The 19,687-nt window shown below is 49.0% G+C and overlaps 1 protein-coding gene across 2 annotated transcripts in view; it reads left to right on the top strand.

Annotated features, from left to right (window-relative positions):
- SH3PXD2B (SH3 and PX domains 2B) overlaps positions 1–19,687 on the top strand; it is a 98,779-nt gene that overhangs the window by 56,887 nt on the left and 22,205 nt on the right. For both annotated transcript variants that reach the window (XM_039235752.1, XM_039235753.1), the window contains exons 5-7: positions 7,384–7,475; positions 9,760–9,785; positions 17,342–17,476. In XM_039235752.1, coding sequence (XP_039091683.1) covers positions 7,384–7,475; positions 9,760–9,785; positions 17,342–17,476 — 253 coding nt within the window. The remainder of the gene's footprint in view (positions 1–7,383; positions 7,476–9,759; positions 9,786–17,341; positions 17,477–19,687) is intronic.

Here is a 19,687-nt window from a genome sequence, read left to right as displayed (position 1 = left end):
AGTTTCCAGCTAGGAAGAAACCTTCAGCTCTACTAGACCTATTATAAAGTCACAGTAATTAACAATTGTGGTGTTGGCATAAGGACCGACAAGCCACTGGAACAACACAGAGAATCCAGAACAAGACCTGTGTGTATTTGGACACTCTAATCCTGGCAGAGGCAGCCTTGCAGACCATTGACAAAAGGGTGGATAGTTCAGTAAATGGGAATCCTTACGGGGAAAACAAACAAACAAAAGGTAACTAATCCCTCCCTCACACCACACATGGAATCATTTCCAAGGAAGTTAAAGACCCAGATGGAAGAGGCAATACTATAAATGGTTTTAGAAGGTAAAAATAGGGGCACCTGGGTGGCTCAGTCGGTTGAGCATCCGACTTCGGCTCAGGTCATGATCTCACGGTTCGTGGGTTTGAGCCCCGCGTCGGGCTCTGTGCTGACAGCCAGCTCAGAGCCTGGAGCCTGTTTCAGATTCTGTATCTCCCTCTCTCTCTGACCCTTCCCTGCTCATGCTGTCTCTCTCTCTCTCTCTCAGAAATAAATAAAACATTTTTTAAAATTTTAAAAAGAAAGTAAAAATAGGGAACAAAACTTCATAATCTCTAGGTGTAGAGGGGTTTCTAAAGATACAAAGTGCCAACCATAAAGAGATTGACTTATTTGACTACACTGAATTTAAGAACCTCTGTACATTGAAGAACACAGTGAAAACAAGACTTGGCCAAATTCTGCCACATACATGAGCATTTATTATCAAGCAGCTCCCTAAACAGCCTCTCAAGTTGTGCTGTAAGCTCACTGGAGTACCATCTGTCTGTCTGACACCACTTCACGTGAACACTTTCTTGAGACAAATGGAGGGACATCCCAATGCCAGGATCAGCTGATCCCATGCTGGCGTGACAGTAAAATCCCCTAGGTGAGACAGAACACAGCGGATTCAGAATCCTAGACCATTTTGGAGGATGGACTTGTCAAGTTCTTTTCATGCAAGGTAGAGTATCTGAGAATATTTCTAGAACACGCCTCATTCCACCAGTAAAGAAAATCATTTCTAACAATGGTTATGCTGGTGGATAAAGGCTATGGTGTTGATCAGAGGTAAAGACCACAGAAGCCATGAAGTAGTCTTTTCAGGAGTGGGGGCTCATGATTAGAGTGGTTTACTTGCTAACAATGATCATTTCTGGTGAAGATACTTCAGATTTTAACTGTCATTGGAGTGTAGCTTAAATCTCACACACACACACACACACACACGTGAGTATGCACCCCCATAATGTAGTGTTTTGTTTTGTTTTGTTTTTTAAAGACAGAGCACGAAAGAGGGGAGGGGCATAGGGAGGGGGAGAGGGAGAGAGAGACAGAGGTGTGGGGGAGGCTCAGCATGGGGCCCAACACGGGGCTTGATCCCATGATGACCCTAGGATCATAACCTGAGCCAAGTTGGACACTCAACTGACTCTTGATTTCGGCTCAGGTCATGATCTCATGGTTGGTGGGTTTGAGCCCTGCATTGGACTCTGTGCTGACAGCACTGACCCAGGTTGGGATTCTTTCTCTCTTCCTCTCTCTCTGTCTCTCCTCTGTTTGCGTTCACACGTTTGTTCTCTCTCTCTCTCTCTCTCTTTCAAAATAAATAAATAAACATTAAAAAATAACTAAACGATAGGTATCTAACAGCTAACAGACTCTAGCCATTTGAGGCCTCCCTTCAAGAGTTTTACTATATACTACCACCTGCATTATTATTATTGCTTAAATTAACTTACCTTTTTAACTTCTTAAAAATGTTACAACACAACCTTAATATAAACCTGGCATCACTTGCCATAAAAATAAAAGTAAGAGCAGTGAAACAACAGCAACAAAGAATATGTCTTTAACTCTTAGACAGCTGCTGCCTCCTGCCTGCCCGAGGCGCCACACAGCCTGGTCCTGCTCTTAGGAGGCAAGTTAGAAAAGCCTTTTCTTCTGGGAATTTCACAGTTTGAGGTCTTACATTTAAGTCTTTAATCCATGTGGAGTGGATTTTTGCATGTGGTGTAAGATAAGAGCCCGATGTCATTCCTTTGTATGTGGACATTGTTCTCCCAGCTCCATTTGTCGAAGAGACTGTCCCTTCCCCCATTGTATGTTCTTGGTGCTTTTGTCAAAACTCAGTTGCCCAGATGCATGGATATATTTCAGGGCTCTTGGCAATGATTTCGTGGATCTGATACCAAAAGCAGAGGCAACAAAAAATACAAATAAACAAGTGGCACTGTATTAAAATAAAAAGCTGCACAGCAAAGGAAACAATCAACAGAGTGAAAAAAGCAACCTGCACAATGGGAGAAAATACTTGCAAATCCTGTATCTGTTAAGGGGTCAGTCTCCAAAATATATAAAGAACCCATGTATCTCTGTAGCAAAGAAGCTAATCACCTGATTTTAAAATGGGCTAAGAACTTGAATAGACATTTCTCCAAAGAGGATCTCCAGATGACTCACTGGTATGTGAAAAACTGCTCAACGCCACTCATCATCAGGGAGATGCACATCAAAACCACAATGTGATACCACCTCGCATCTTCCAGGATGGCTATTATTTAAAAAAAAGAAAAAAGAAAAAAGAAAAAAACCCACAACACAAGTGTTGGTGAGGATACAGAGAAATTGGAATGCTTGCACACTGTTAGGGGGAATGCAAAATGCATCCACTACGAAAAACAGTATGGAGGTTCCTCAGAAAATTAAACATAGTACTACCATGTGATCCAGCAATCCCACTTCTGGGTTTATGTCCAAAGAAAGTGAAGTCAGGATCTGGAAGAGATAGTATTAGCCCGGTGTTCACTGCCGTGCCATTCACAGCAGCCAAGGTGTGACAACAACCTTCACGTGGTATATGCACACAAGAGGAAACGGTTCCGCCTTTACCAAGAAGGGTGTTCTGGTTGTGTGACAATGTGGGTGAACCCTAAGGACGCTGGGCTCAAGTGAAATAAACCAGTCACAGAAAGATAAAATACTCCATGATTGCACTTACATGAGGCATCTAAAATAGTCCGACTCATAGAATCCCAGAGCGAAATGGTGCTATCCAGCGGCTGGAGGGACAGAAAAATGGGGAGTCACTAACCTGTGGGCATCCAGTTTCAGGCAAGCGAGACGAATAAGCTCTAGCGGTCTCCTGTCCAGCAGCCAGCAATACTGCATGTGCACTTAAGGTTTCCTCTGAGGATAGATCTCATGGTGACTGTTCTTAGCACACTAAAATAAACTTTTTGGAATCTAAAGACATGGGCACCCGAGTGGCTCAGTCGGTTAAGCATCCAACTCTTGATTTTGGCTCAGGTCATTGATCTCACAGTTCTTGAGTTCAAGCCCCGCATCAGGCTTCCTGCTGACAGCACGGAGCCTGCTTAGGATTCTCTCTCTCCCCTCTCTCTGCCCCTTCCCCTCCTCAAAGTAAATAAATTTTTAAAGATAATAAAAATAAAATATAAAAAGAGAGAAGTGTTCATTCTCTGGGGCACTCTTTTTGAAGTTCTTTTTGAAGCTGAGAAAACTCAACGCCCTCACTAGCCAAACCACTGTTATTTAAGAGTCATGCTCCTGGTTCTAGAATCACCTCTGGGAACCCCCACACTATCCCTGATACAGTACCGAGAGACAAAGAGTTAACTTAATGTTAGCAAGCAGCTAGTACATGATGGAAGTCTTAGAGCCACTTCCTCACTTACTCAGTAGCACAACCTTCCAACGTGGGTGTTAGTGAATTCCATTTTACGGATGAGCAAACTGAGGCTTGGAGAGGCGATGGGACGTGGCTAGAGCCAGAATCAGGAGCTGGGTCCGTCTGCCCTTTTACTGACACCCTCAGCAAACAGCACGTGTTCTGACCTCTCCCCTCATCCCTGCATCGACCAGCCACGTCCATCCAAAGGGCCAGGATTCTATCCAGGGAAGAACCGAGTCTTTCTGGAACTGTGGTTCTTTGTCTTTCCTGACCAAACCCAAGACGATCCTGGAGTATTTCTGAAGCAGAATGAATTCTCTGCCCCAGGTCATGTTTGCACTGTTAGCCTGTCCTTCCAAAATGGACGGGGCAAACATCAAAGCATTCAGTGCCGCCTTTTATTAGTAACTTGGCCGTATTTTATGGCTTGAGGGTTTGGCTTTTACTTCCCAGGAACTGCTCAGAACCAAGAGAACTTGGCATTGTCAGGGCATTTCCATAGGCCTGGTTATCCCTTCCCTCACTGGTCCTTCTGGAGCCTCTGCTCATTTCAGCAAGGAGCACCCTGGGAGGCCCCCTGTAGGCGGAGGCCATGGCCACCTCAGGGCCCACCGTGCTGTCCCCAAACAGGGCCACTTGGCCACATCCAGGCCTTTTCCTTCTGTCATTGATCCAGTGAATACTTTCAACCAGGTATGAGGGTCTCCCCAGCACGATCTCGGCATGAGGAACAGCCACGCTCCCTGCCCTCTGTAGAGCTGGGGTAGAGGAGCTGGTGTTGGCCAGTCCTGGGCTCCCAAGTCCTACTTCCTTCCCCAGAGCTTCCATCTGCCCATCCTTGGAGCAAGCCGGCCCTCCCAGGATTACATGGAGTGATGCAGACAAGTGCATCTCAGGAGCCGTCGAGGGCTGAGCCCACATAAGGGAGCGGTGGTATAGCCATGTGGGGCGGCTGTGGGGTTTCTGCTCACTCAGCAGCCGGGATACGCCACGTCCAGTGTGTAATCAGCTCCTTCATTATGTGGTTCTCACTGTAAGAACTGCAGGGTTTCAGAGGAATGACGGAGCCACAGGGTCCCCAAGGTGGCAGCCCATCCCAGGAAGAATGACTACTCCAAGCCAGAGGAGAAGGAGGTCAGGAGCCAGAGGCGGGGGAGGGAAACTCCAAGCCAGAGGAGAAGGAGGTCAGGAGCCAGAGGCGGGGGAGGGAAGTGCCCACTGTCTCCCTTGTGGGCTGTCTGCCTCTGACCTGGAGAAGATCAGTTCCCGGGGATTTGCTGCAGAGCGGGAGCTACTTCAAGGCTAACAAAATCAACAAACCACAAATACCAGGCCCCATATGGACAGTGGCTGGGGACGTCACCCTACGAAAAGATGTCCACCCACTTCGCATGTGTTCTCCCACTTCAGATCCGGGACAGGAGCCCGACTCAAAAGGCGATGCAGGGTCAGCAACCCAAGTAACCATCCTTAGGTGAACGAATAAACAGAAAGTGGCCTATCCTTCTGGTGGAAGGTTACTCGGCCTTGAAAAGGAAGGGAATTCCAGCACACACTACCACGTGGTTGGACCTGGAGGCCGTTAGCTAAGCGAAAGCAGCCTGTCATGAAAGGACAAGTGTACCATCCCACTTACGGGAGGTACTTAGAGTGGTCAGACTCGCAGACGGAATGCAGAATGGTTGCCAGGAGCTGGCAGAAGACAGAACCGTCTAATAGGTACAGGGCTTCAGATTCGCAAAACAGAGTTCTGGGGTTGGCTGGTGGTGATGTTTGCACAACATGGCAGATGGACTTAATGCCCCTGAACCGTGTGCTTACAGATGCTTAAGATGATGGGCCGCCTGGCCAGTTCAGTCAGGACAGCGTGCAACTCTTGGTCTCAGAGTTGTGAGTTTGAGCCCCATGTTGGGCATGGGGTCTACTTTAAAGAAGAAAAAAAAGGTTCAGATGGCAAATTTTATGTGTATTTTACCACTATTAAAACTTTTTAAAAATCGGGAGTGCCCGGTGACTCAGTTGGTTAAGTGTCCACCTTCAGCTCGGGTTATGACCTCGTGGTCCATGAGTTCGAGCCCCCCATCAGGCTCTGTGTTAACAGATTAGAGCCTGGAGCTTGCTTTGGGCTGTGGATTTCCCTCTCTCTCTCTGCCCCTCCCCCACTCACACTATGTATCTCTCTCTCTCAAAAATGAATAAATGTTTTTTAAAAATTGTTTTTTTTAAACTTTTTAAAAATCAGAAAAATAACTCAAAATACTCCCTCCAAGAAAGGTGCAGTTGGAGACCTCCTCTGCATCTGTCTCCCCCTTAGTCCGTCATAGCCCAGAGCAGGGTTGGGGGGTCACTTTGCAGAGGGTGAGTGGGAGGGGGTTTTTAGAGAGCTGTTATGGAGAAAATACATGTCATGTTTCTTTCACACCCAACTCACACGCAGCACGGCAAGGGGGCGCATGAGTCCTGCCTCGCTCCAGAGCATGACTGAGGGGTGAAGTAGCTCACAGGATTGCCTGTGCTGCTTAAATCTGCGCAAAGGCCCAGGCGCCCTCCCCGCACACACATCCTTAATAAAGTGCGTGCATGGAGCAGCGCTACTGCACGCAGACCTGCATCCTCAGGGACTGCCAGTAGGGGCTTAAGTAGATGTGTTAAGCCGAGCTGTTAAGTCATTACGGAGCCATGTCTTAGTTTCAGGCCATTTCATGATGAGGATGTGCCCTATACTGTCTCATACTGGACACAGAAACATGCGGTTCTGGGCACAAAGACGTCTGTTCAGTCATTGAATGGATACGTACTGGTAGATAAATTGGCACAACACCCAGTCCCATATGTGCCCGCCACCCACTCCTTATTTAGTCCGCTGGCACACCTTTGAGGCTCCTTTAACTGATGGGCTGGGGTGGCACATTTATCTGGTTTGATCTTTGAGAGAGAGGAAGAGAGCTAGCAGGAGAGGTGCATAGAGAGGGTGGACAGAGGATCCGAAGCAGGCTCCAAGCTGACAGCAGCTACCCCAATGCAGGTCTTGAACTCACAAACTGTGAGATCATGACCTGAGCCAAAGTCAGATGCTTTACCAACTGGGCCACCCAGGTGCCTCCTTACCTGGGAACTTCTAACCTCTTCCAAATCATAAAGCTGTGCCTTCACTTTAACACCGCAGCTCTGTGAGTTAAGACATCCACGCAGGCGCGTTGGAAACCAGCTAAGCTGGATTCCCCGGTGGGAGCTGGGTCAATAACGTGTGATACGTTTGTGCAGTAGGCACTCAGTATCCAGCAGAGATGAAGTTGTAGAATAGTGATGTGCATGAAGTCCATATTTGGTGTTTTATCTAAGTGTGTGCATACTATTTGTTCAGATATGCCCATACTGTGTGTGTGTGTGTGTGTGTATGTGGCATGCGTGTGCATGTGCATGTGCGCACGTGTGTGTGTGGTCCCCAGGCCAGCAGCAGCACCAGGACATTGTCAGCCACGCACATTCTCAGGCCCCACCACGGATCTACTGAAGCAGATCTGGGGCTGGGCCCCCACTGTCTGTTTGCATGAGCCCCCCAGAGATTCAGATCACACCCAAGCTTGAGAACGCCTGGCCCACTGTGCTCCAGACACCCCCTTCCTCTCCCTGGACTCACTTGTGTCTCTTCTCCAGGCCCTGATCCAGCTGCCCCCCTACATCTCTCAGTGCGATGAGGTGCTGCAGTTCTTTGAGACTAGACCTGAGGACCTGAACCCCCCCAAAGAGTAAGTTGGCGTGGGTACCTCCCCAGAGTGTGCCCTCACAGCCGTCCCTGCCTCCAGGCCGGCCCCAAGAGGAATGGGAATAAAGCAAAGTAAAGATTTTTTCTTAATATGAGAGAGAGAGAGCATGGGAGTGGGAGAGAGGGGCAGAAAGAGAGCGAGAGAGAGAATCCCAAGCAGGCTCCTCACTCAGTGCAGAGCCCGATGTGGGGCTCAGTCCCACAAGTGTTTTGTGCCTCTGAGCTTCTGCTTCCTCATCAGTAGAGTGGGCGTGGCTAACCTTGATCACACCTGGGAGGATTACACACCGCCCTTCCCATGACGGAGAGTCTGGCACATGGCAGGTACTTACCTGGCGATGTCTTCCTGTCTTTAAAGCAGGCTTAGAGGGGAGGAGGGCTGCTGAGGGCCCAGGGGATGGCTCTGGGTTCACAGCAGGCCGGCTCAGGTGGGCCTCGGTTGTTGGTTGTTGGTTTCCGCGGCAATGAACATCAGCAGAAGAGCTGGTCCCTTGGTCCGATTCCTGAAGCTCATACCCAAGTCAGGCCTGAAGACAGAAACGGGTCGTTCCCAGCAGTCTGTAGGGAGACAAGATGGATTCCAGATGGTGTTGGTAAAGGAAGGGTTTTTGCTGCCACGCATGGGAAAACTTGGGACCGTGGCAAGCATGTCACACAGAGAAGCTAATGTGCCTGCATGAGCCCACACATCCCGCTGCTGGAACCCGACAGCTCCCTACTGCCCCTCCCACTGCGGCTGGGGCCGCAAGACAGCCAGCAGCAGCAATCTACGGTAGGCGGGAGCCCGGGTGCTGACATGCAGTACAGCATGGACAGCCCTTGAAAACACCCCCCCCAGAAGGGGGACATCACCGAAAGCCTCTTACCGTATGATTCCATTCGTATGAAACATCCAGAATACACCAGTCGTTAGAGACAGCGAGCAAGTTAGTGTTTTCCAGCCATTGGGAGTGGTGGGAATGGCAAGTGACCGTTTATAGGTCCAGGGCTTCCCTTTGGAAGGATGAACAGTTTCTGGAATTAGATAGTGGTGATGACTGTACAACCTTGCAAAAAATGCTAAAAACCAGTGAGCTCTACACTTGAAAAGAATGAATTTTATGATGTGGGAATTATAGCTCAATTCTTAAAAAATTAGGTAAATCTGGGGTGCCTGGGTGGCTTGGTTGGTTGAACGTTCGACTTCGGCTCAGGTCATAATCTCCTGGTTTGTGAGTTCAAGCGCTCTCTGCTGTCAGCTGGAGCCTACTTCAGATTCTCTGTCCACCTCTCTCTTCCCCTCCCCTGCTTGCTCACGCTCGCTCTCTCTGTCTCAAAAATAAATAAACATAAAACAAAAATTAAGTAGATCTGGGTTCAGCTTGCTACTTACTAGCTGTGTAGGCTTAGGAAAGTTACCTAACCTCTCTGGGTATCATTTTATTCATCTATATCATACGTGTTAGGAGAGTACTTATTTCTAATACTTATTATGAGTATTAAATGAGTGAACTAAAAGTACCTAGCAGGGTACTGGCACAGGGTAATAACATTTAGCTAATGTCATTGTGCCACAACATCTCTCTCAACCCAACCATCCTGTCCCCTCCCTTTTCTCTTTATAACATGGGAAACCTCTTTACCACTGGGATAATTTACGTAAAAAGTATTTGTGAACCCTGATTTGTAATATCGCATTTGTAATGCAGCTGTGTATACATTCTGAGGTGGTTGACAAGTCCAAGGGAATCATTACTCGTTGTTCTGTGTGAATTCTAGCCCACAGTAGTGTTCTGTCTGCCACCATGAGCGAGGTGTGTTTTCTTCACTGCTCTCCAGACTCCTAGCCAGTGTTGGCATGTTTCCCTTACCATTTAGTGCCATGAGCTCTCTGCTTCCTGCATACGGCTCAGGGCACCCCCAGGAAGTGGGACAGGGCCTCTGCAGTGCCTGGTGAGGTGGGCATCAGGTTCAGTGCAACGTGGCAGCCTAATCGTGCTTTTATACTGCGTGCCGCCTACCTCAGCTCCTCCCTAGGTCCCCCTGGTCTACAAACAGACTGGAGATGCCAGTCCCGCGGGCACCGGAGCACTTACCAGGCAAACTGAGAACATGAAAAGGAATTCTTTCTTTTTTAAAGAGTCTGTGTCCCTGGGGCTGACTTCTATTTTCTTCATTCACTGGAGATGATGCAGAATGGAGAATCTCAGTTTCCTAACAGAATAACTCCTATTTCTTTATAACAGTACTGACTCGTGGTTCTCTCCCACCCCTTTCTTTCCATGCAGGGAGCATGTTGGGAAAAAGAAATCTGGTAAGACAATTTTTCCATTTTCTCCCATTCATTCACTGTTGCGCATGCCCCGACTTCGCACCTACGATTGCCTGTCCCTGGGCACTGCCTGAAAGATGCAGCATGTGACTGTACGGGTGGATGGGTGGGTGGATGGGTTGATGCTTGACTGTTGATACCCCAGCCTGTTTTGCAAAAGCAAGTATTAGAGGTTGTTGCATCCTACATCAAAAAGTTAGAGACCGACATCTGACCAGCTGTAGGGGGTCAAATACCTTTATTCTGCTGGAGACAGAGGAATGTGGTGACTCACAGCCAAGAGCCTTCTCCTCAAGTGTTGGAAGGGATCAAAAAAGGAGGGACGCTGGGTCTTAAGGAGTGAACGGGAGCTTTCCACAGAGCGAAGGGGCAGCTGGGGCTGCGGGGAGGGGGCGCAGGCGGGGCCAGCCTCGGGGCCACCGCTGTTTTTGCTGGGCGAAGAGGGCCGCTCCTTCAGGCACCTCTGGCACGCACTCCCTTCTCCCGGGGGGCCAGTTCCCCTCCTTCCCAGCACCCTGCTCCCACGCCTTGGAGCAATGATGGGAAAAGAGAAGGTGGGGATTTAGGTGTGCACGGAGGAATGATTGAGCCATCGCAGGCCTGGGGTTGATAACTTTAGATTCACAGTAGTCCAGCCTTTTCTTCTGCAAACCCAGGATTATCTCTCCCCTCCCCCCCCCATATCTGCAAAGTCCCCCTCCCACGACACCACACCTGGAGCCAGCAGGGTCCTCGGAGCTTCCAGAATTCCAAGTTCTTTTATGTATCTAGGACTCCAGAAAGTGTGAGGGCATTGATAATGCTGTGGGGAGAGAGGGGCCAAGCAGAGATCCCAGAAGTGAAAAAGGATGCCTGCCCTCCTCTTGTGGCCCTCCATTTCCTCATCTGTAAAATGGGGATAATAATAGTAATCTATCTTGGAGGATTATCATAGGGTTTATCGTAATATGTATAAAGCACTCAGAACAGCATATTTTAAGGGATACATATTTGCTGCTATCTTTAGACTGCTACGTTTAACTCCAAGCACATGGGTGCCCCTGCCCAGTATCAGTAGAAAGTCCAAATTCAGTAGCGCCGGTCCCTTTACTGCCCCCTGGGTACAGGGCCTGTGGTCAGCTTTACAAGGCCCAGGCCATTCTAGCGAGGAAAAATAGAGAGGAACTGGGTCTATGCCTCAAGGTCTGGAGCCTGGAATGAATGCCTGCCTTTCCCCAGCCGGTCTGTTTACAGCTGCACTTTGCATTTAATAGGTACCGGCCAGACCGATGGCATCCTGTTCAGGCTACGCGTGGTCCTTGGGCTCTGAGGATAATGATACGTTTCTTAGAAAAGAACAGAGAGGAGAAGAACTCTTGGGCTGGTCACAAGAGTTTCTGGCTCCGAGTGTGCAGAGACTTTGCTGCAGGGAATGGCTAAAGGAGGAAAGGAAAGAGACAGCTCTAGTTTGCAAAAACCAAAGTGTCCGGTCAGAACAGGCTTGATGAGGGGACTGGTCTGGAAGATGGAAGAGGCTCTAATTTGTGGTGATGACTGTTACATCATTCACCTGCAATGATGGGGGGTGGGTTTATTTATAGTTCAGCTGGATGGAAAATAGCATTTTTCTTTTCAGACTAAGGACCCATACTAGGATGAGCCTTATTTTTTTAATCTGAGCTTTGACCTCTTCCTCTATGTTCGAAGTAACCTTCTTGATTGACTGTGAAAGGGATTTAAGGTTGACAGCCCCAAACCCAGAGATTTCTGTGCCGGAACTCCGAATTGGAGAAAACTCAACTGTCTCCAGAATTGGCCAGCAGACTTTGGCTAATGTAGTCTCAACTTCTGCTCATCTTGTAAGAAAAAAAAAATCCTCCCACCAAAATTTAAGAGGTCATCTGATTATTTAAGGAGCATCTTTCGTCTTGATTTTTCTACCCCTATTGAAGTATTCTCTGATTTACTGACTCTTTCAGCAAGACTGGCAGTATGGGCAGTTTCTGAAAGGAAAATCCCACCTTATCATTACTCACTATATTTTGCTGTAACTAAAAAACTGTTGACTGAGTGGCTTCAACAACAGCAGCTTATTTCCTCCCAAGTATGGATCCTGGAAGTCTGAGGTCAAGGTGCCTGCATTGTCAGGTTCTGGAAAGAGCCCTCTTCCTGGTTTCTAGACTGCTGCCTCCTCACTGTGTCCTCCCATGGCAGAGAGAGAGCAAGAACAAGCCCTCTGATGTCTCTTCTAGTAAGGGCGCTATACCCATCACGGGGGCCCCACCCTCATGAGCTCATCCAAACCTAATTCCCTCCCAAAAGCCCCACCTCCAAATGCCATCCCGTGGTAGTTAAAGCTTTAGCATATGAATTTCAGAGGACAAAATTCAGTCCATGGCAGTTATCTTTAAAATTTGAAACATGTTGGAGCCCCTGGGTGGCTCTGTCGGTTATGCATCCACCTTTGGCTCAGGTCATGATCTCGCAGTCTGTGAGTTCGACCTCCACATCAGGCTCTGTGCTGACAGCTCAGAGCCTGGAGCCTGTCTTCGGATTCTATGTGTGTGTCTCTCTTTCTGCCCCTCCCCTGCTCTCTCACTCTCTCTCTCTCAAAAGTAAACATTAAAAAAACTTTTTTAATAAAATTCAAAACATGTCATCATGAATCAAAACATTCCAACTAGGAAAATCTGCGGTAGATTAGGCACTGTACCTCGAGAATGTTTTGCAGCACTTCCTCAGTGTCAAAACCGCCCTTCTACTGTCGAATCTCCTCCTTTATGCTGACCTTTTCCTTCTCTTATTCCTGCTGGACCACAGGAATGACCCTCCTTACCTAAGAATACTTTGATTTCAAACTTGCAGCTCCTAGTACTTAGCTATCTGCATTGACTTGAGGTACTGCTGTTACTATGCATTATAGAGCTTGGGTGCAGTATCGCTGTCCACCAGTAGGTGTCTCCACCTAGAGCCTAACTGGCCTGAAGCCTAGCGTGAGGATTCTAGCAGTCAAACCAATGAGGTTTTCATCAGCTGAGTGCTCTGGTAAAATGAAGGCAAAAGAACTGGTGCTGGAAAAGCAGCCCTGTGCACTTCCTTCTGAACAACTTCATGGCAGGATACTTCAGTGTAAAAGCTGCTGCAGAAGAAGGAGATAATAAGACTCAGACGCGGCCCCTGAGCGAGTCTTGGAAGGAGTACCAGCCCTGAGCCCTCTGCCAGTACTAGATCTGCTCCTGGCCAGCCCAGAGTCCTAACCCTTGCCCTTTGACCTCCTCAGTTCCTGGAACTGTGTCTTGTTTGCAGTGAGTCCCATGACTTTCTGATCCTGTCACTGCTGTTGGTTCTCCCAAATCCCCTTGGCAGCCTGGTTGAGAGAGTTGGTGCAGAAATGAATAGATCAGTCCGTTGATCAGAATCCTGAAAACTCTGTGGCACAGCTGTACCACCATCAGTTGTTAAAACTGGGTGGCAGCAATTAGCTTTTTGGACAGAGTAACCAGACTTAACTGGGCCCTTTGACTTAATCAAAGCTCTATTCCTACTTGTAGGCAAGAAGGAACCGTCTTTGCCTGCTCATAAGACGGACAGGTCCCTCTCGTAACTGTGTGCTCTTAGGGCGAGGCCTGGAGCCATGCAAAGCAGAAGAATTTCTAGAAGTTCCCCTTCATCGTTAGTCGCTTCACTCCACAAATATCCATTAAATGTCTGTGCCGAGTGCCAAGTGAACAAGACAGACGCAGCTGTTGATTACGTGTTTACTGAGCACCTACTGTGTACCTGACAGGGCTCTAGGGCTCTAGGCCCCCAGGGAATGCAAAGGTAAACAAGATGTAGGAAGCGTTTTTATGGTCTGGTAGAACAAATAGGTGGATAAAGAAAATGAAGTGCTGCAGGCACGGAAAAGGAGGGCACTTTAATTTCTTTCTGAGGAGGGACATCCTCCAAAGGTGAGTTTTAGAATATTCATTTCCCCCCCCGCTTCAGATGCTCATTGAGCCTGGTAGGTACTGTCCACATTCTGGGCCAAGTGTTGGCAAACTTTTTCTCTGAAGGGCCCAGATAGCAAATATTTCAGGGTTTGCAGGCCACATACAGGCTCTGTCAATAATCATAATAATTTTTCCTCTTCCTCTCATTCTCCTTTACAACCCTTTAAAAAATAAAACAACTTTCCAAAATCCCCTTGCACCAAAGCAGACCACATGGGCCTGCGAGCCTTTAGGCAGGGGGTCCAGCACTAAACAAGAGCCTGAGTCCCTGCACTCACAGGGCTTATGTTCTAGAATGGGAAAACAGATGAGAAAGCTAGTGAATACACAGACTCTTGTGATTTTTTTTAAAACTCTGTGGCAAAATAAAATTAGGCAAGGCAGTGCAGCTTGGTCCGAGAAGATCCCATTGATAAGATACCACTTGAGCCGGCATCTGATCCATGCAGTTCCCTGTGCCACGTTGGGGAGTGGAGAAGAAATGATCAGAGAGATTAGGCAGGCCCCCTTGGGCCACTGGGCTTTTCCTGACTGAGGTAGAGCCATGGTAGGGTCTTGACCTTTGGGGAACATGATCTTACGCATCTTTTGAAAGTATCACTGTAGCTGCTGTGTCAAAAACAAATCATAGCAGTCAAGGCTGGGGCAGGAGACCAGTTAGGAGGCTCAAATTAGGCGGGTGCATGTGAATGCAGAGGAGAGGAAGAGGCATCCTGAAAACAGCCTATGCTGTTTTACAGATACACCAGGGATGACAAAGCCAAAATCCAAGGCCATAAAGGCCAGCAGAGTCCAGATTGTAGAGAACCTGAGGGCACTGGGGAGCCACAGCAGATGATGAGCAGTGGGTGGCATAATCAGAGTAGCATTTTTGGAGCAAGCACTCTGCAGTATGGAGGACAGAGTGGAGGGGCAGGATAGAGACCAGTTACAGCTGCCATTTCCCCACCACCACCACCCCAAACAAGCCTCATTCCATCCCTCGTGCAGAGGATGTGAGCAAAGTCAGGTGACAAAGCATGAGAAAGGTCCACAGGCATCAAACCTGTGGCTCTGTGACAAAGAATCCGGACCTGCCTCCAGGGGGCAGCAGAGAGCCCTCCAGGAGTGAGCGCAGCTGCACTGTGACTCCACCAGCCCCCTGACCTCCTGCCTGGGAGACCCCGGGCACTTCCTGAGAGTGCACCTGAGCAGTGGTCACAAGTTCCAACCTGACTGTGGACTGGGTACTTTTCTCCTGTCTTTCCAGTTCTTTCTCTCAAGTTAACGCCCAGGGAAGCCCAGTTGGCCTGGGTACGGCCCACTTGAGGGCCAGATCAGAGGAGTAGCTTCATTGCTGGGATTGTGATTCCCAAGGCAGACTATATCCTGGGGTAGAATCTACAGACCTTGGAGTCTCTGCCTCTTGCATCCCCTGGGGAGATTGTCCCTGGCTCGCAGTGGCCCGGAGCCTCTAGCAAGCCAGCATCTACCTCCACCCATTCACGTGATAGGACCTTTGTGGGCCCAGCACCAGGTGGTTCTGGACACCGTCAAGCAGGCGGGCTTCAGACCACTCTTCCTTCCCTAGCGTCTTTTCTTTCCTCACCTACCCCCACCACACCCCACCACACTGGGAGCTTTGACCAGGGGGACCTGATTCACATCTGGCTTTGTCACCTTCCAGCTGTGGGACCCGAAGCGAATCACTTGCTATCTCAGAGCCTCTCTTTTTCTGGTCCATAAAACAAGGCAGGAGCCACCCCCGGGGTGGTTGTGTCGACCCCGATTATGTATGATGTGTAGCCGTACAGTGTGTGTGATGTGGTGGGCGTTCATGTGGAGCCACCCCCCTCCAGACCTGCTCCCGAACCTTCAGTCTACATCACCCTCTATCTGTCTGCTCTGTTTCTGTCCCCAAGCATTCTCTACCCAGGGTGGCCCTGGGACCCTCCCCAACTCCTGTTTCCCCCGATTACCCTCAGCCAGGAAGGGGGACTTGGCACAGAGCCAAGAAGTGGTGACGCTTCACCCCGCTACAACGCCCTGTTGTGGTTTCCCACATCAAAAGTTCAGAGCATGTGGTTGGGACAAAGGGCTGTCATGCTCCTTCTGGATGCCAGAGGCTGGAGGGCACCGGCAGGCTGGCAGATACTTCACCACCAGCTCTCTGATCATGAGCCCCACTTTGTAGCATCTGCTAATATCCACCGTCTAAATACCCCCACGGTGGCCGGTTTCAAGCTTACCAGTAAGGCGCCACCCAGCAGAGCCGGGAAGACACGCGCCAAGTTGGCTCTGGGTGATCTGGCTGTCACACACCATGACTGGGTGACCTGGACCCAGAAGCGTGGGATTTCCTGGATATTTCAGTTGTTTACGAAAACAGTAGGAGGAAATACTGTGAATCAGGACTTGCAGAAAACCGAGGCCCTGTGGCCACAGATGTCCCTTCACATCACCCGTATTCTGTGGTATCTCTTCTTTTATTAGTCAGGTGTGTCTTAGCGTTTACCTGGGACCACACAGCCCCAGAGGCCACCACCCACTGCGTCCTGTGGAAACAGTGTCTCCTGGCGCGCCTGTCCACACGCCTCTCTGCCACTGCCACTGTCACGGCCCAAAGCCAGCGTGTCCCCTGCCTGACAACCCCATGATCTCCATGTGGTCTCCCGCATTCTTTCCATGCTCCATGTGGCAGCCAGAACTCTCTTTCTAAAGTTGGGAATCCGTACTTGTCGTTCCCTTCTTTAAGCCCTCAACTGGCTTTCTACTCAAGGGTGAAAAAAAATCCAAACTTCTTACCCGCCTGCTCTGACCCATACCTGCCCATGTGTCTTCCTATGAGACCACTCTCCTCACTCCCTGGGTCGCCCTCCCCCCAGCTCCTAGAAGGTTCCAGGCCCTTTCCCATCTGAGAGTCTGCCTGCATCGCTCTTTCCCTGTCCTCTCAGGTCTCCTATCCATGCCCCCATCTTAGGGAGGCCTTGCCGACCACCCCATTGAATGTGGCATCCCCTTGCCCATTTGGTCTTCGTCCAGCATCCTGGCTGTTTCCAGCAATGTAGCTCTCAAACATTGATACTTACATAATCCTGTATTCTTGTCATTGTATACATTGGTTTTTGTGCCCCAACCAGGTTAAGTTACTTGAGACTGGGAGTCCTATCTGTCTCATTCACTTAGTACCCCCAGCATGTTCTAGAGTGTCTGGAACATCACAGGTGACTTGATGAATTAAGAGATGAGTGATTTTGGATGGGTGGATGGATGGATGAGTAATAGCAGAGGGATGAATGGATGGAAGGAGAGATTGAAATGCATGAAAGCACTTTCCCACCAGGCTATACCATATCTCAGCCAACTCTGAATCCCCAGTGCCTCTGCACAGGGTTTGCATAGAATAGGCATTTGGTACATTTTGGTGGTTGCACGAGCAGATTAATGCAGGGATGAATGGATGAGGTGACCCTTGAGGTAAGTCCTATCATAGCTTCCTTCTCTCTTTGGAATGGTCTCCTTACCCTCTCCCCGCCCCTGGCTCCCACTCCATTACGTGTGACATCTGATGGGGCTTTGTACCCACAGGGGGTGACCTGACCTCAGTGGACCCCATGGTCCTGGAGCAGTATGTGGTGGTGGCAGACTACCAGAAGCAGGAGAGCTCGGAGATCAGCCTCAGCGTGGGGCAGGTGGTGGACATCATCGAGAAGAACGAGTCAGGTAGGGGAGCTAAGCCGTCCCCTCCCTGCCCTACACGTCACCAAGCCCCGAGGACGGGAGATGTTTAGAAACACAGAACCTGCTGCAGCTGATCTGAGCTGGGCGGTGTGCACAGATGCAGCCACCAGCCTCTTAGAAAGCTACCCCTGTCTGATCACAGTGCCCATGTACCCCACTGGGTCACAGTTCCACCAGCATCCTGCGGGGTCAGTGGTTCCCGATTTATTCTGAAGGTCGCATTTCGAGAACCTGTCTTCTCCATTCCACGGGAACTTTGCCTTTGATTACCATGGGAGTCTTCACGAAGGCTCCACCTTCGTGGGCTGTGGGCTCTGGTGGGACGGACACACCCCCTGTCTCTTTGGCCCACCTGTCATCCCTGGCCAGGTCGGGGACACAATGTGGCATGATCTGACACTGAGCCTGAGTTTCCGTTGGAACCCTGCATCTTACAGCTGCTTCTCTCTGACCATCTGTTCTCTCATATGCAACATAGAGAAAGCTACCACTTCAAAGAGCCGTTACATGGATTAAATGAGCTACTACTACCTAGAGTGTGCTGGCACACAGTAGGTACTCAAGGATGTGGGTGTCCTTCCTGCTTTACTTCCTTAGCCACAGAGTAGCCATCAGCACCATCGAAAGAAAAGGGCAAGGAGTAGGGGATGAGCAGTTCCTCTCCAGGAAGAAGTGGCATAAACCCACTGACATTATGGTGGCTAAAATGTGGCATTGCCTAATAATATGGTTAGCGGGCCAGTTTTTGTGACACCCCAATGGCCAGTGAAGGGCCAACAAACAGAGGAAAGGATCTGGATCATGTTACCATAGTCATGAGATCCACATTAGCCAACCAAACACTGTAATTACTCAATATAGCAACTACCATCCCTGCCTCACAGCCAAAGAAAAAAGACTCCCAAGTGACGTGGTCACTCACCCAAGATCTCATGACAGGTTACTGAGCTGGAATTCCAAACCAATTCCAGCTGGCTCCAAGGGCCTGTGACTGTCTAATTCCTGGGAATGAACGTGTGCTCCGCAGGGACTAAGGAAGGCAGCCCCCACCCCTCTGGTTGCCTGCTTGCATGAAGTTGGGCGACTCCATCGCTGAGGAGAGAGTAGAAGCCGGGATGGGGTGTTGAGGCCTGGTATGTCCAGAAGGCGGCAGGGGAAGGGAGGCAGACAGTGAAGTCTTCCAGTGGCCAAAAAACTAGCAGCATTTTTTATTATATTTACTGGCCAAGTAATATGTGGACACATTCTTCTTAAAACATCCATCATAAAGTTAAAATCTGCTTTTTTCCACTAGCTTCATCCTTAGTCCCCTTTCAAAACCCCAAATGGACCTTCTGTCAGTTTACTACGAATCCTTCTTGACAGTCGTATACATGCTCATTTATGTACGTGTGTATACGTGTCTTTGTGCGTGTGTGTATGTGTGAACTGTATGTCTGCATGTGTGCCCATACATACGAACGTAACCATATGCACAACATTTCGCATGTGTTGTTATAACTTTATAGTTTCTTTAACCCCAGTGTTATCATTCTGCACCTTTTGATCATTTTGATCTGCAGCATGCTTTTTAGTCAACATTTAGCTTTTCTTTTTCCCTTAACATCCGCATCCAACTTGATCAACATAAGCCATATTTTTCTCTAGTATGAATAGCGTATCTGTACACACAGGTGTTTCTTCAAGTCAGATAATGAGACATAGAACTCCTGGACCGCAGGTACACATATTTTGAATTTTAAGATCCTGCCAAATCGCCTCCAGACTGCTCTCCCTCTAACAATGCATGAGTTAAAAGCTGAGACTGTGAGGTGAGGACAGCCTAGGAATGAATCCTGGCTCTGTCACTTTCTTTGTGACCTGAGTCTAGTCACTGCCTCTCTCCGAGCCTCGGCCTCCTCATCTGTAGAATGGGGCAGTCATAGTAGGCAGCTCATAGGGCTGTTGTGAGGATCCGGCCAGTCAGGTGTGAAGCACTGAGACAGTCTGGCACACATTACCGTTGTTGTGTTGTGAGTTTCCAGAACCCCCACACAAATACCTATGGATACAACTTCTTAGGAAGACATACAATGTATCTTCTCATTTCTGGTTTCCCACAGACGTACCCACCCCATTCACTCACACACACACACACACACACACACACACACACACACACAAATACCTACGGATACAACTTCTTAGGAAGAT

This window comes from Hyaena hyaena, unplaced genomic scaffold (genome assembly GCF_003009895.1).
Source record: "Hyaena hyaena isolate Hyena2069 unplaced genomic scaffold, ASM300989v1 scaffold_102, whole genome shotgun sequence".
NCBI classification, from domain to species: Eukaryota; Metazoa; Chordata; class Mammalia; order Carnivora; family Hyaenidae; genus Hyaena; species Hyaena hyaena.
This window is presented reverse-complemented; position numbering and strand designations above follow the sequence as displayed.